Genomic DNA, 16,549 nt, shown 5'->3' on the forward strand with positions numbered 1-16,549 from the left:
TTGCCTTCAGAAGTCAGTTGTTATTACAATGGTACTGTCCAGGCTGGAATTATTAAAATATCTGAAAACAGGGCATTCACAAACTGTCTTTATACAAACTCCAACTACTGCAGAATGCGGTTGCTCGTCTCTTAAAGAGAATACCTAAATTTCAATCAGTTTCACAGGCTGTAGTGGAGCTTGATTGGTTCCCTGTTAACAAATGAGTGATCTTTATATCACTCTGTTTGGCGTATCAATGCCTTCAAGGACTAGGTCCAGGCTACCCAAGGAAGAAATTTAGGTGATATACACCGGGTAGATGTTTACGCCCAGTGGTCACCAGAACAGTTATAGTTTCCAAATGGGATGAGACATTTTGGGGCGACAGATGGTTTGTATGGCCCACTAGCAAACTCTGGAACCAACTTTCTGGACATCTGAAAAACCAGAAGAATATGACCAGCTTCAAAAAACAACTCAAATCTTGGCTTTTACCACTTTCCCACAAATGTTATGTTGCCCCTAACCAGATGCCGGCGCCAAAACATCTTCAGGCATTCATGTACTCAATAAATAATTCCAATATCAATAAAAAGACCTCTTGAGGGGCCTCTTGGATATTGTAACACCCACGGAACCAGAAACTGACCCTATGAGGAATCATGCCACTTCGGTGGGGGAGGGTCTAGACACCCTCTCCTGAGACCTTATACCGGTCCTACAAACAGTACTTTGGAACAAAAGGCCCGGGACTACGGAACTGCATACTTTTGTTGTAAAACATTTAGGGAGTACTACAGGGGGAGATCGACCACCTAATCTGTTGTATCTAAATGTCTGGGTTGACAGTAGGCAGAGGCTTTTATTTATTTGGTGAAGGATCAGAGAGTGACGAAAGTGCTGTAACTGTTGCTCTTACTAAAGACCTCTGTCTCCTTGCATAACTTAGCAGAGCTGCATTAGCAAAAATATTTCTGCCTGAGATCTTGGTTTGTGTTTGATGTACCCATTTGCTCTGTCGCTATATCTTCTGCCATGTAATCTGACTTTCAAATCCACCAATTTTACAGACCCCTCCTCTCTGCCAGTCACACCCCACGTATACACAAAAGCAGAGTAGGGGGCCACGCCTTCTTGTACCTGGCCCCTAAAGCTGGAACAATCTCCCAGAATAAATCAGAACCTCTTCCTCTCTCCTTGACTTTTGGAAGATGCTGAAGACTTGGCTTTTTGAGAAAGACCCCAGGGCTGGCCTCACACCCCTGGTACATAGTGCCTGGATACCCTCACGGGTGATTAGTGCTCTGTAAAAACACTGACAACCTAACATAACCGTATTTGAGCACCTGCTTCACTGTGATCTGTGATGTAGACCTTGAGGATTACTGGAACATGATCGAAATGTCCCTGTTTGATGGGGAGGGGATAATGGATGGACCTTAAAGTAGGGATTCTTAGATAGTTTAGTGCAAGAAGACCCCCCGCCCAACCTCTACTCCTCCCCACCCAGTTTTGGGTTTCTTCGGCCCAGAGGATTTTGCTGCATGGTATCCAAGCTATTCCCTCTCCCAAAACAAACATTTATAGAAGCCCACCAGTGAATACAGCATTGGGGCTGCAGGTCCCTCTTCCAAGCAGCTCCTGCTAGAAATGAAAAGCACTGGGGCAACCCCTCAATTGCTGTCCATGCTGCAATGCACATTGCATAGGTCTGTTTTCCACAGCACACCTTCCCACAGACCTCAAGCTCCAGATCCCAGTAGATCAGCACTGGCCCCTGATATGTCTTGGCCACTAACCATGATCATGCAGGTCAGGTCCGGCAATGAACTGCAGCGAGGGCAAACAGTGTGGAGAACACAGGCTAAACCCATTAACCCCATGAGACTTTAAGAAGTGACGATGGGTGATGGCCTTCAACCAACTTACATCAGCCATCACTGCACCTCACAGAGCCCAGGACTACCAAGGAAAGAGCTTCCCACGTGGGCTGTCTAAAGATGCCCATTCATCTTGATTGGCTTCCAGTCCAAGCCCCCTCCTGATTAAGTCTCCATCAGGACTCAGTTTGGAAAATTACGTAACTAGGACTTTGCCTGACTTTAATGATGGATGACTTATTACCTCCTAGTTGTCTCGTTTCTCAAAGGGTAGGTTGTGTGTTTCCTGCAGCGTTCTACCCTAAGAGCTAAGCGTTGGTGTTACTCCTTCATCATGGTGTGCACATGCTGGGCTGACACCGTAAAGTCAAGGCATCAGTGGGATGGTCTGTCCGTCTCATTTTGTTCTTACTGCAGCAGAGTATCTTGTGAAATCTAAGCAGCCTTTAATGATTCTCTTGTCCCACAGATGCCATACCCGGACCTGAGGAGGTTCGTTTAGTTCCATCCCTGCGAAGCAAGAGTGGTTCAATTTGGTCCAAGTACAATGCCTCCTTGGAGCACTGGGAGGTGCAGATCTCTTTTCGGATTACAGGCCGGGGACGAAGTGGCGCTGACGGACTGGTGAGATGTTCTTCTTCATTGGGTGTTGGTACTGAATGTGTATGACAAGAGAAGGGCTTGAATCAACCATCAAGCATTCCAGGCACCTCACACCTTCACATCACTGTGCAAGAGATTTAACAATTTGACAGGCACATGGGACAGCACACATACACGTTCTAGCTCCCTTGCTCTTCATGCCTGTAGGAATCTCTTGTCTTGTGCATACTCGATGGAAGGTGCACACTTGAGGGTGATTTTTCTAGTGTTTGAAAGCGGCGTAGGTCCTCTGAATGCCTCATTCATTTTACAACACCTGTGGTGTTCCCCATTATATTGACACTTTGTAAGGCGATGTTGAAAGACCTAATAAAGCACACTGGTGTCCAGGTTCACCAATACCCCAATGACACACAGACGAGCATCACAACTGACGCCCACATCACATCTTCAGAATAAAAGGTTGCTTAGTAAATCTGCAAGACAGGATAGTCATTCTCGTGTAAAAGTAACTTTGAATGGCTCAAGGAACTTGAAGCGCCTGGCTCCCACCCACACCCCTCAGCCTAAGTAAAATATAAGCCTTTGGATGGGCCATTCCATTTCTATGACACCTCCCATCAACTACACCTCCAAATCTGCTAGACTCTCTCTACTGTCCCTAAATAACTCAAACACTTGCTTCCACCAATTGTTTTTTGCCTCGTCATCCAATCCATTTGTTTTTTGCCACATCAGACTCAGCAGCACAGCTCTCATGGAGGTCCCTAAACACTCTCTCGCACCACTCATGGCCATCCTACTATCTAGGACAATTTTACTTTCAGGCCCCTACAAATTCGATGACATCACCCCAATACAAAAATAGTGTCATACATTTAATCTGGTTATTGTTCCACCAATGTTTAATGTAAGGCCAGACCGATCTCTGCTATTTTGTTATATTGTAAAACCCACTGGCAACAACTGGATAGTTTGGAAAAAAATGCAAAATAAATAAAATAAAGAAGGTCCTGACCTTGTATCAGGCAATGAACACACACAACCGCTGGATCACTCAATACCCCAAGTGGAAGACACCTACCAGAACAGATGAACTAGCTGGAGGGCCCTCTGTTTCATATCTTGGGACTCGGATCCTCACGGATGTATTTGCTAAAAGAAAGTCAAATAAAGTTCCACTCTCATGGAAACAGAGTTCACAACTCTTCTTTTCGAGGGTCTGCAGAAAATCTAATAACAGGAGACGATCCGATGAACCGCCCGCTAACAGTGAGAAAAAAAGCCCTTGCACCCTCTATGAAGGTTCCAGTTGCAGTGAGGTTACTGTGCAGGTCTCAGCAGTGCTGCTATGGCATCACAGGAATCCATGGATTAAAGCACCATCAGCAATAATGCATGCAGAGGTCAAAAGCACTGAAAGCCACTTTAAAATGCTGAAGTGTGAAATGTGGGTCTTCGTTTATATAGTCTGTGTCCTGTAAGTGCTCCTGCAGTATGACAGTGTTTTAAGAGGGGACATTGAATATTGTAGCAGCTGATCACGGGCCTGGCAGAGCATGCCGCCTCCCAGGATTGAACAAACCTGGGTCCCATCAAACCGCTGACTCTTATTTGAGACCGCCCACTCCTCCATCAGCTTTGATTAGTGACTCACAGGTCTCCAGTTAAGCTGAGTATTATGTATATTGGCTGTTGGTAAATCTGGAGATGAACAAAATACTTATTTTTCAGTACTTGTGTAATTAATGCATTTCCTCCTTTGTTCCCCATAGGCCATTTATATTTTTCCTGGTTGACAGAGGCAGTGGTGATCCCTAAACTGGAAAAATCTGCATTTTTAAATGGAAGATAAAGTTCTGTGAACTCTGTATTCATTCTATACTCTTAGAACTCACCACATCCAACATAACTGTATCAACTCGCACCCACCATGCACAGTGTTATCAATGATGTAATTTCAGATGTAATTTGGGATGTTGTCAATGCAGTCATTGAAGATATCATGAGTGATGTAATGTGCAAGGGTCAAAGCAGTGCATGGCGAGGACACAAGCCATAGTTACTTTAGGGCACGAGATAGTTACTTGAGATAAATATAACTGGTGAATTTCTGTGGATTTGTTACCTCAGTATGTAGTAAATTACATTTTCACCTAACTATAATGTCCCTTTAACATTTGTTTTTTTCAGTGAATTTCTAAGGTTTTTTAAAATTATAAAATACAGTATTATTGCAGTTCCTACCTATAATGTCACTTTAACCTTCTTTTTTTTCTTGTGAATTTCTAATTTTTAACAGAAACTAAAATGTTCATAGCCATGTGCAGCATGGGTTTGGGCCCCTGACCTCCGCACCATGCCAGGATGTGCACCCAACAGGAGCACAGCCCCGAACTGTTTTTGGGGGAGACGGTTTTGTGGATCCTTGGATTCACCACAACACCACAGCATGTGATCTCACGCGCCTTGCTCTGGATCCGTGGGTTTGGACGAATCCCCAGAGAGGTCAAATTGGATGTTGCAGTCAATCTGCGGATCCACAGAACCCCCAAAATGTTTTTTTTTTTTTATTTGACCCCAAAGGTAGTCACAGGGCCTGGGGCGTCAGGCCTAGCCAGGCACTTTATATCTTATTTTCTGGGGCCCCAATTCCTAAGATGGCAGCCACAACTTTTCTTTCAGGTTCCGATCATTCAATCACAGTGTGTTGTTGAGCACACCAATCTGCTACAGATCCTATACAGTGTGAAATATACAAAGATTGTAAGCCTTAATTTCTACTGATCAAATTTACACCAAATTACAAAAGGTATGCTTTTTGGACCGAGATCTAGAGTTCCGCATAATTTGGTTCATATTGGTTCAGCCTGTAGCTACATATAAATTTCCTATGGAAAAATGTGTTTTGGGACCCCCCCCTTTTTCCCAACGCCAATGAGATGGATCACCCCGAAACTCTCTAGGAAGGAGCTGAGGCGGCCGAACATTTTTATTTTGAAAGGTTTGGTCAAGATTCTTCAAACGGTGCCAAACCTATTAGTAAAACATAAAAAAACACTTTTTCTATGGAAACACAAGGCTAACCATAACTACACATTGGTGACTGCCACTGGGTTATGTGTGTTATATCTATATATATATATATATATATATATATATATACATCATATTTTTTGTTTTAAATGATAATTTATGTTCATTTAATTTAACAATAACTCCTATGGGGTGTTAATTTAAGTCCCTGCCCCGATTCTTTTCTACGGGAGGGTGCTGAAGTGCTAGTGATTAGCCATGTGTGATGCTGTATTATTGCAAGTCTGAGCTGGAATATATTTACTACTATTTTGTAACCTTTTTGGCTGTAGAGGTTTTAGAAGTGCAGTTTGTGAATAGGAATCGGCTTCCTCTTTGGTGGGTGGGGCGTGTCCCTCCCTAGAGCTCTCCTTAACCGCCCCAGACCCCTCCTTACTCCTTTCAAACCCCCTCCTACTCATTCATATTTCCCATTATCAAGCACTCCCACCTGACCCTCCCACATTTACTACACAATTGCATGCATACGTGTGTAGAAATCTCTGCAGTTGGGGTGGAGATTTCCCCACATAAAAGAAAGAAGTGGTGGAGACCGAAACCTGCGCATGTAGATTTGCGAATTACATGAGGAGCACTAGTAAACGTACTGCAAAATGCAATTTGCGAATCCACTGTAGTTTTGGAGCTGTTACACTGTATAATATAGTCTTTCATACTGTATAATGCAGTAAATAATGGTGCACAGTCTGACGTACAAAAAATTAGTAGTGCACAGTGTTGAACGTGACCCAGTTTAATGACACCGGCGGCGTTATGTAGTGGGTGGCTGTGACCATGTTTGGGCCGTGGTTCAATTACAGAGACAGTGAGCCTTCGAAATAGAAACTGTGATGCTCCAAGTGGAGGCTGCAACGTTGCACTGTGCAGTTTGTAACACTATAGTGGAGGCTTTCATACTGTATGAAGGGGGTCGTGATACTGCAATGGAGGACTTAGTACAGCGTATAATCAAGACATCCCTGTCCTATGGAGTCTGTGACGTGTGTCTAGGCGCGGCGTATGAAGGATCTGACTGAGTGTGATGGAATCTGCGAGTCTGTATGTCCGAGACACTGTTGAACACCGCAGTGTGGTGGCCGTTTATGCTGCAGGGGAAGCTGTGACATTCTCCAGTGGAGTTTGTAACATTAAATGTGTCACTGGGTGTCTGTGACACTGTAAAATGGGCACTGTGATGTATAAATGAACCTATGATCCTGTCAGAGATCGCTTCTCCTCCCTTGTTCTCCTGCAGGCGGTGTGGTACACCAGGCAGCGTGGTCAGACCGGCTCGGTCTATGGTGCCTCGGATCTCTGGGACGGCGTTGGAATCTTCTTCGACACCTTTGATAACGATGACAGAGTAAGTCGCTTTAACCCTTGAACCACTTCTTGTGCTCTATCCAAGGGATCAGTCCACCGCACCTCTAACCACCTTCTCCTTACTTGCAGAAGAACAACCCTATCATCCTGGTAGTGGGGAACAACGGCAAACTCGTCTACGACCACCCCAAGTACGTGCACGGTGGGGGTGGGGAGTATGGATGGACAGAGATTCTCCTGTACCTTGGGGATCTGCCTGGTGTAGATCAAGAGTTGTTTCCCAGTGCAGCAGGAGTCATTTAGTGGAGTCAGGGCTGATGTCAATCATTTTCATGTTTTTGTAGGGTTGACCTGGTGCCTTCCACTGGTTGCGCCCCCTGGTGGCTGCCTGGTATCGACTGTGCCTAGAATCAGGCCCTTTCTTTCATGGCAGAAGGGCGGTTTCATAGACAGGCGGTGTAGACACAAGTCCGCTCTACCATTCTGATTTCAATCATAAGACAATTATGTTTTGATTACACCATGTTAGTCACTACAACAATAATAGGACATATCCACATTGTGTCCTCCTTTTCTTTTTTTGTGTTCAAAGTATTTTATTGTATTTGAGAAAAAGGGTATACAATCGAATGACAATGCGATACAATCATGAATGAAGCAGTACATAGAGCACATGACAACATAATGAATACCATATAACTGTAGTCACAAAAGAGATTAGGCACAATAATGGGAGAGAGGTGGATCGAACCTGTCCTACGATTGCTACAGAGCACAAAGCTTTCTCTAGAACAGCGTTTCCCAAACTGTGGTCCGCGGACCCCCAGGGGTCCGTGACACATTCCCAGGGGGTCCGCGAACTGGAGTGCCTTCGAGTCAGCTATTTTTAAATATTACAAAGCATTTAAGCATACAAGCACTGTGAATGACAGCGCAGGGGCGGCGGGACCAAAAAAAATCGGGCCAATCACCATTTCAGCTTAGGCCGGGGAAGCTGAAGGGTGATTGGCTTATTTTTTCATAGACGCGCACGCTCCCACGGCAGTGCGTCTTCCCTCGCGTCTGCAGCCAGCCCAGGAGCATTTTGCCGCCCAATGCCCTGTCTCCGCTTCGCCTCGCTAAATACCTGCATTCCGGCACCTCGGACCACTACTAGAGCACGTGAGTGTTTATTTCTTTATCATTAATTTAAAAAATGTTACATTTACACCTGTTGGGCAAGGCCAGGGGAATTAGGTCGTCGTGTGTAGGCCGGGTGTACCAGTCGCGCAACACCCATTGTACTCCCGTTGTGTGTGTCGGCCCTCAGCCCTGAATGAGACTTCACCCGAGCAATTCAGAGGTATTTAAAAGCCCATTTGCACGTTATTGTGGCCTTACTGTTTCACCCCTTCTAAGAGCCCCGCAGCTGCGCAGGGCTCTTAGAAGGGGTGAAACAGTAAGGCATCAATAACGTGCAAATGGGCTTTTAAATACCTCTGAAGTGCTCGGGTGAAGTCTCATTCCGGGCTGAGGGCCGACACACACAACGGGAGTACAATGTGTGTTGCGCGACATTTATGTGAGGCCTGGTAATTGCCGGCGGAAAGAAACGCTGCAGCAGGTGCTTCTAATCTAAAAAGCATAAAAAACTTTCAAACACGGACCCAGGAAGCCAGCGGCCAGTGGGCTTTAGGGCGGTGCGACCAGTGCCACCGCACCGGCCGCTGGCTTCCTGGGTCCGTGTTTAAAAGTTTATTATGCTTTTTAGATTAGAAGCACCTGCTGCAGCGTTTCTTTCCGCCGGCAATTACCAGGCCTCACATAAATGTCAAGATAACTCCTGTGATTAATTATCTTCCTGGAGAGAGATCAGCATTTTGTGTAGTTGAGGTTTTGACTTCTGTGAAGTTAGTGCAGAGGGTTAATATGCCTGCTGCAAAGAACGTGTGCCAAGTGATTACAGAGTGCGTATGTACAGATCAGCAGGTTACTGCTTTCAAAAGAAACCTCCTTTTATTACTTGCAATTTATAACTTTAAGAAGCATGGAGCGCCAGGGCCGGCTTTAGGGCGGTGCCACCGGTGCCACCTTTCTGGGGGCGCCGTGCTTGAACGTTTATTACGCTTTTGAAGCACCTGCTGCAGCTTCTTTCCCCCGGCAATTACCAGGCTCACATAAATGTCACAATAACTCCTGTGATTAATTATCGTCTGAGACAGATCAGCATTTTGCATAGTTGAGGTTTTGACTTATGTGAAGTTAGTGCAGAGGGTTAATATGCCTGCTGCAAAGAACGTGTACCAAGTGATTACAGAGTGCGTATGTACAGATCAGCAGGTTACTGCTTTCAAAAGAAACCTCCTTTTGATACTTGCAATTTATAACTTAAATTCCTAATATAGAATAGTGAGCTATTGACTTTCATCCCAGAACTGCATACACACTGCAAAGAATACATTATTAGAAAATTGATTAATGTTGCAAAAAGGATTAATTTGGCAGAAATCGATTCTTATTATTAAAGAGAACTCCCAACTATGCAGTTTCTTTTTCGACTCTGAGTTTGGGCTTCTCCACACCAAGTACTCTTAAACTATACTGCCTACCAGTATGGATGACATGTGACTCCTACACTTTTAGTCTTTTGGCTTATGTAACATTTCCTATACACTGATTTACACACGTATGATTGATTGTCTCTGTGTAATGTGTGTGTGATGCAAAGTGCTCGAACACCCTGCACTGGTATGAGTGGCCCTATATAACTAATTCAATGCATCTGAGAGAGTGGGGTTATGGAGACTTGGTCACTGTTAAAGGGTGCTAGTGAGAGACTCCCTGGTGGAGGTGGTCATTGGGGGGGCGCCAACAAACATTGTCGCACAGGGCGCCACCAGCACTAAAGCCGGCCTGTTTTAATTTTTTGACATTTAAATTGTAAAAATTGCTTGGGGGTCCCCGGACTCCAGTAGTGATTCAATGGGGGTCCTCAGGAGTCAAGAGTTTGGGAACCACTGCTCTAGAATGTTCAAATGCTGCTCCAGAGTACAAAGCTTTCTCTAGAATGTTCAAATGCTGCTCCAGAGTACAAAGCTTTCTCTAGAATGTTCAAATGCTGCTCCAGAGTACAATGTGGAGGCCTAAAGGGCATTGTGACGTAGCCTGAAGTCAGCCGTGAGGTACAGTACTGCCGTATGTGGCAAGTATGTATCGCCTGTTAGCTAAGAGATACAGGGAAGGAAAAAGAAAGGAGTGGGGAGGAGAGGGATGGGAGGGGGATGGAGGGGAGGTAGTGGTGTGATGGGATATCTGCTTTATATACATATATAAAGTCTTAAGGGAGCGACCCATAAGGATGGTGAGCTGGCATGTCCTGAGAGCTTAGGTCCATATAGCTATCCAGGGAGCGCCACAGAGTGCTTGCAATTAGAGGGGCAGATTGATTTTGTCTGTAGATCACACTACTCGAGTCTATTTATCGATTAACATGTTTTATCTACACGCATTGATATAGTTGTATCTGTTACAATCCATGGATATCAAACACATCTCATGGCAAGATTTTATTTCATATAAGATTTTTATTATTCTGATGATGATATGCTTCTCTCGTTAATACTAAAGGCATTTCACTTTTTCTCTTTGAACTCCTCTCCCATATAATGATGCATTCGACTATCTTTTCCGCATTTTTAATGTGTCGATAACTTTGAATTTTTCCCTCCCGCCAAACCCATTTGTCAGCTCTACCGGACTATAATATGACGCTTTTAATCTTAATATTCGTCATTACTCACTTGTATGGTCGCCACTCCTCGCAGCTTTACTCTTTTGGCTGTTGTTATCCCTTCTGTCAGTTCACCTTCTCTGAGCATTTTCCGAAATTAATACTTGTCTGTCTTGGCTTCCTAAAAGGTCTGCATGCATTACACCCTTCAAACTTGACACCTACTGTAATGTTTTATATTAGTCAGTTCTATTCAGCAGTTGCCTCATTTTATATCTTCATTTATACTAGCTTTTCCCTTATGATACAATTTGTGTCCCATTTTTTTATTGTGGGTATATTTTTTCACACATGTGGGCTCACTTGTCTATACGGTACCCTTCAACACCATTACAATAATACTAACATGGCGCCCACTTTTTCAGACTCATTTCCGGTCTAGCATCCATTTAGTTCTACCACGCTACTGCCCGCCGGACCTTTCTACCTTCCTCGCATCTGAATAGGCCAGGACCGGCTCAGTCTCTCAACCCCTTCAACTTCTTTTCTATAAGTGGCATTACAGGCCCTCATACACTTATTGACTTTAACCTCCAATCTCTGATTACTTTCCAGCCATAACATTCTGCATAAAAGCTGTAGCGGTCAGCACGGATCGGGGTGGGTGGGGGATGTTGCTGGGAGGGCGTAAAGAAAAACAAAAAAAAAACTCTTACATTCTCGCCGCTTCCTCGATGCGTTCTCCTCTGTAGTCCCTCGCTCCGGCTGGAACAGGAAGCACACCCAGGCTCCCCTAAGCCAATCATAATGCTGCAATGCAGCGTTGTGATTGGACCAGGCAGGGGGAGCCTAGGCATGCAATACAGCCTGGGTAGAGAACATGGAAAGTGCGCATTAATTTTTGGTCGGCCCAAGATGGCCGGACAAACATTCATGCGCACTTTACAGAGTGCACTCACCACTCCTTCCCCCTTCTCTGAGAGCAGCGCAGCCCCGCCGGCAAAGCTGCAGCACAAAATAAAATAATAACAACATCAAGTAATTATCATATTTTTTTTCCTTTTCGACCCTGCTGCCAAGCAGTGGGGAGACGCTCCGCCGCCTTAGCAGAGGAGCTGTCACTGCATAAAAGTCATGGGCTGTATGTCATTGCTACCTCAATTATCCAACTCATGCCTGCTTTTAATTACTGACTTACTGGCATCATGCACATTTCAACAACCACTATTACCGCTGCGTTTGTTTATTATAATTTTATGTATCCACTCACTTCACTAGCATCAACATAGGTGATGAATAGTGTCTTTTTCAAACGTTTTCTCACCAATGTTTAACTATATTCGCGGCTCCCATTAGATGCTGCTTGCCATACTTCATTAATCGTGTGGCCACCTAGACTACCAATATTAAAGAGCACTTGTTTTTATTATTTCCTTCTAATTTACTCAGGCTTCATAATATTTATTTTCTTTTATACAAACCTTTTTCTTTATTTCAGCAGGGTACATTCTCCTGTTTCACATTTTCAGCTTATAATAACAGTTGTAATTGCTTCCTTGATTACCATATTATGACCTGCGACACAATGCACCATGGCCCGTGAACATCCTTCTACCTCTTGTTTTGGCCTATCGTTTTTCACACACCTTGCAGTTCCTTCTCTACCTTAGCTATCCAACTCGAACATAGTTCTTTCCTACTGGCCGGCACAGACATGCTGCATCAATCTATGGCCTACACTAGCTCAAATGTTAACCCACTTGCCATGAGGCCAGGCCAAGATGCATCTGATCCTTACTCCTTAAACATGAACTTTTTCCTTGATCCGGTTTGCCCAATTTCCTCATTACTCAAACGATTTTACAGGTTTCTTGTCACCGAACACACATTACAACTTGCTCTTAGAGGTACATTTCTAACTCTTTTATTTACTTTTCCTCTACAATACATAATAATCACTAGAGCACCATCACTATACTTTTTTAGGTCGAGCCTGGGCAGCACATGCGCTGCTCTGCGGCACGCTGTATTGGAGTATGGAATAGAAGCCCCGCCCAATCTTCATCCATATTTGTCATTGGCTTGTGTCATTGCCCTTCGTAAATGCTGCCTTCTGATTTGTTAATAGGCTTGTTAATCCCTCCTTAGTACCGCCTTGTCTTCATTTGTAACCTCCCATGAGGACTGGCCATTTTACTTCGGTTGTTACTCTGTACGTCTTTTTTAGTCTGTGAGCACTATTTTCTTTAATGAGTTGCTCCTACTGCAGTCACGACATGCTTTCCTGCAACATTCAGTGCGCCATGCATGCTTTCACTTTCTGAGTAGCCCGGGACAATGGCGGCCGCTTCTTTGAATAGGTCTTGCACTTACAAGAGTTTGAGCTATTGGCATTGTAAATGATGATGCCTTTTATATATGTGTAAATTAGCAAAACAGATAAGTAAAAGGCATTGTCATTTACAATGCCAAAAGCATAAACTCTCGCAAATGAGAGAGCTATTGCATTGCAAAGTCTTGTTCTGCATGGCTATTGATACACGTTTCTGATTGATCCTTCCATAATGTTAATGGGCAGCAGTGTTTCAGGTGGAACTCTCAACTCACTCATCCTCTAATGACTTTCACTAATTGCTTTGATTACATCATTATATTCTCTTAGGCACAGCACTTCGGTACCTTCATCACTCACTTTCTTCCCTATCCTCGGTGCCCCAGCATCCTCTATAGTAGGTATAACATTTCTGTCATTCTTGTCAACAAAGTTCAGAAAGTCTGTTTCCGAAGTAATTGACGCTTTATTCATTACGCTGGCTTACAAGGATTATACTACTGAATATTGAACATAGAAATACCGTGATATTAGAATATTGTGAACACAAAATCGAGGTGCAAAACATCGAAAGGTAAGTGCATATAGAGGAAATATAGATTTACTATTCCGAACTCCATTTCTATGTTCCTTTAATATATATAGATTGTCAGGGTACATATATTTAGAGTCCGGTATGGAAAATCTATACTGACCTTTTAATAGTTCGATTTTGATATTTTGTCCTGCATATTTCCATGCCATATTCTACCTTCGATATTCAGGGGGTACGCCGAAACAAGAATACATAAATCCAGCACATAAACTTATCCTTTGTGTTTTGGGTATTATTGAAAGAGGGCTAATGCCCTTGAGTTCTCTAAATATATTGCAGGGAGCACATTCACTCATGGTTCTTCAAGGATATTTCTTGTTACGCATGTTCTGGGGGAAAAGAACAAAACGATTGAGAATAAATAACTGTAAATGTAACTATAAAAGTGGACATATTAAGTGCTTACGGGCAGTATAATTGTCCCAGATTCTAGACCAATCAAACTGTAATACAGCGAGTATCCTTTTATAAAAAGAACAATGCTGGGGTTAACGCTTTGGCCTCAATGATAACATCTCCTGGATGGCCTTCTCCTCTTAATTACTGTTAGACCCGGGATCCCTGGTAGGCTAAGGTAGGTACCTTAGGCCAAGTAGGGACCCGCGTTCCAACGTCAGGGAAAGGAAGGTCATCTTTTTAGATAGCCCCGCTCACCCCCTCGGTAGCTTGGCACGAGCAGCCAGGCTTATCTTCAAGGCAAATGTGTAAAGTAGTCGCAACCACGCTCACAATAATCCAATGATGACACCACAAATAGACTCCACACGAGTTTTATAAAACGAGTATAAACTTTATGTAAAAAGATATACGATAAGACCACACGATATAAAACCAACCTGTGAGGTTGTTTAATATTTGTCCTGGCTGGTTGTAGGGCCAGCCAGCCCTTGTAAGTTCTGGCAATATCAATGAACACTTCTAAACATTCTCCTGTACTCCTAAAATAATATCATACAGTTGTAATGCTAGAATCAGATACTTTTGCAATGTAACAATACTGTAATGCATAACGTAGCAATCAGACACTCTGCAATGAAAAGAATGCAATGCTTAACACAACAATCAGGTACTTTGCAAGATCAAATAATGCAATGCGTAATACAACCACCAGATATGTCGTTCTGCAAAAATAAGGCAATGCGTATACACTAATCAGGTAATTCGTTATGCAGGAGAAATGCAATGCGCAATACGCTAGCCAGGTAGATCCTTATTCAGAAACAATGCAATGCGTCATATGACAATCAGGTAGTTCGTTATGCAGATAGAAATGCCACGCGTCGTACACTAATCAGGTAGTTCGGTATGCAGGAATATTGCAATGCGTGATACTCTAATCAGGTACTCCGTTATACAGAAATTATGCAATGTGTAATACGACAGTCAGGTACTCCATTCTTCATAAATTGAATAATGTGTAAAACATTCAGGCCCCGATCACTGGGCCTTAGGTGGTCTCTCCGCCTCTCACAGTTGCCCCCAAAACAGTACGATGTAATCCCAAAGTGCAGCTTCGCACTCCGGCCCCTGTACCACCACTCCTTTGGCGAAACGGGCCGCGACACAAGCCGAAGCAGAGGCGCTGCCAACACGAGAGAAAGGCCAAGAGCGTCTCCCTCCGCGAACTCACTCTCCTCTCCTCGGCCAGCGGCTGGGCCTCCAATGCAGCTTGTGAAATGGCAACGGTGGCTCGGGCCGGCAACTCAGCTCCTCCGGGACTGCCGGTCCGGGCCGCTTCAACTACAAAGATCTCAGGCTGCCACAAAGCACGCGAACGCCATATCGCTGATCCTTGCTTGGACTCCAACTACCCCGGATCACAGGCCGATCCTCTTGAAGGTCTCAGGCTGCACAAAGCACGCACTCACACAGTGCCACTGAGACTCATTTGGACACCAGGCGCCTATGATCACAGGCAGTTCTTACGAGGGTCTCAGGCTGCAACAGGCACGCTCACACAGCGCTGCTGAGACTCTCCTGGAAACTTTTATGTTCCTGTGTTTCTGAACAGGGAGCCAGCTCACCTCAGGCCCTTGGGAATAGTTACTTCAGGACACAGCAAAGTCCTTCAAGCAGGGGGACACAGCACACCACACAGTCCCTTGAGCATTTCCTTTTATTTGAACAGCAAACTGCAGGCCAGCCCCAGATCACACAGCAAGAGCAATCATATCCTTCAGTCTCTTCAGTTGTTTCTTCCTTGGCAAAGGTCCTCTTGACCACGAAGTAGCTCCAGTCTTGTTCACACTTGATCAAGCCATCCTTCAAAGTTCAGGGGCTTCAGTTTTCTTAGTTATACCCCTCAATGGCTTTGAAGTCTTTGTGCTTCAGGGGGCACTGACCCCTGTTCAAACCAGATCTGGGTGCCTCCCTGCCAGTGACACCTTTCCTCGTTTTATTAGTGGGGTTCTGGATTCTCAGTCACTCAGCAGGAGATGGGACAATTGTTTTATAGCAGCAGCCCAGACCTCTTCACCTCTAGAGGCTTCTCCTCCCCCTACACTCCAGATGCAGGTCAGCCTGTTGCTGTCCCACCTCCTCCCCTGGGTCAAGACATTCCCCAGATCCTATCGCTTTCAAACCAGACAGTCAATCCACAGCCAGGCAGAGACACACACAAATGTCAGAGCACAAAAACACAGCCACTTCTAAAAAAGTGCTTCTGAGCACACAATGCAAAAACCACCTGCTTAAAAAGATGTGTTATTACATTGTGAGTTCAGGCATACTAAACTTCACCTTTTCATCTTAAGCCTTTGGGAAGGTAGGCTGGAAAACATTACACAGCCTTCCCATTCTGTCCTATGGGCAAGATGGCCGTTCAACAGTGAAAAACGAAATGGAAATTATTTCACTGTCAGGACATAACACACACCTTAGCACATGTCCTACCTTTCACATGCACTACACCCTGTCCAGGGGGTACCTCAGACCTACCATAGGGGTGTCTGAGGTGCACAGAAAGAGAAGGGTAGGGCCTGGCAAGTGAGTGCACTTGACAGAACAACATGGCAGTTTCACAAACTTCATGCAGGCCCTACAATGGCAGG

At 44.5% G+C, this 16,549-nt stretch overlaps 1 protein-coding gene across 1 annotated transcript in view; it reads left to right on the top strand.

Annotated features, from left to right (window-relative positions):
- LMAN1L (lectin, mannose binding 1 like) overlaps nt 1–16,549 on the top strand; it is a 245,955-nt gene that overhangs the window by 16,913 nt on the left and 212,493 nt on the right. Inside the window, exons 2-4 of the mRNA XM_085646314.1 lie at nt 2,332–2,486; nt 6,796–6,903; nt 6,993–7,054. Of these exons, the coding sequence (XP_085502440.1) occupies nt 2,332–2,486; nt 6,796–6,903; nt 6,993–7,054 (325 nt within the window). The remainder of the gene's footprint in view (nt 1–2,331; nt 2,487–6,795; nt 6,904–6,992; nt 7,055–16,549) is intronic.

Source organism: Triturus cristatus, chromosome 3_1 (assembly GCF_964204655.1).
Source record: "Triturus cristatus chromosome 3_1, aTriCri1.1, whole genome shotgun sequence".
NCBI classification, from domain to species: Eukaryota; Metazoa; Chordata; class Amphibia; order Caudata; family Salamandridae; genus Triturus; species Triturus cristatus.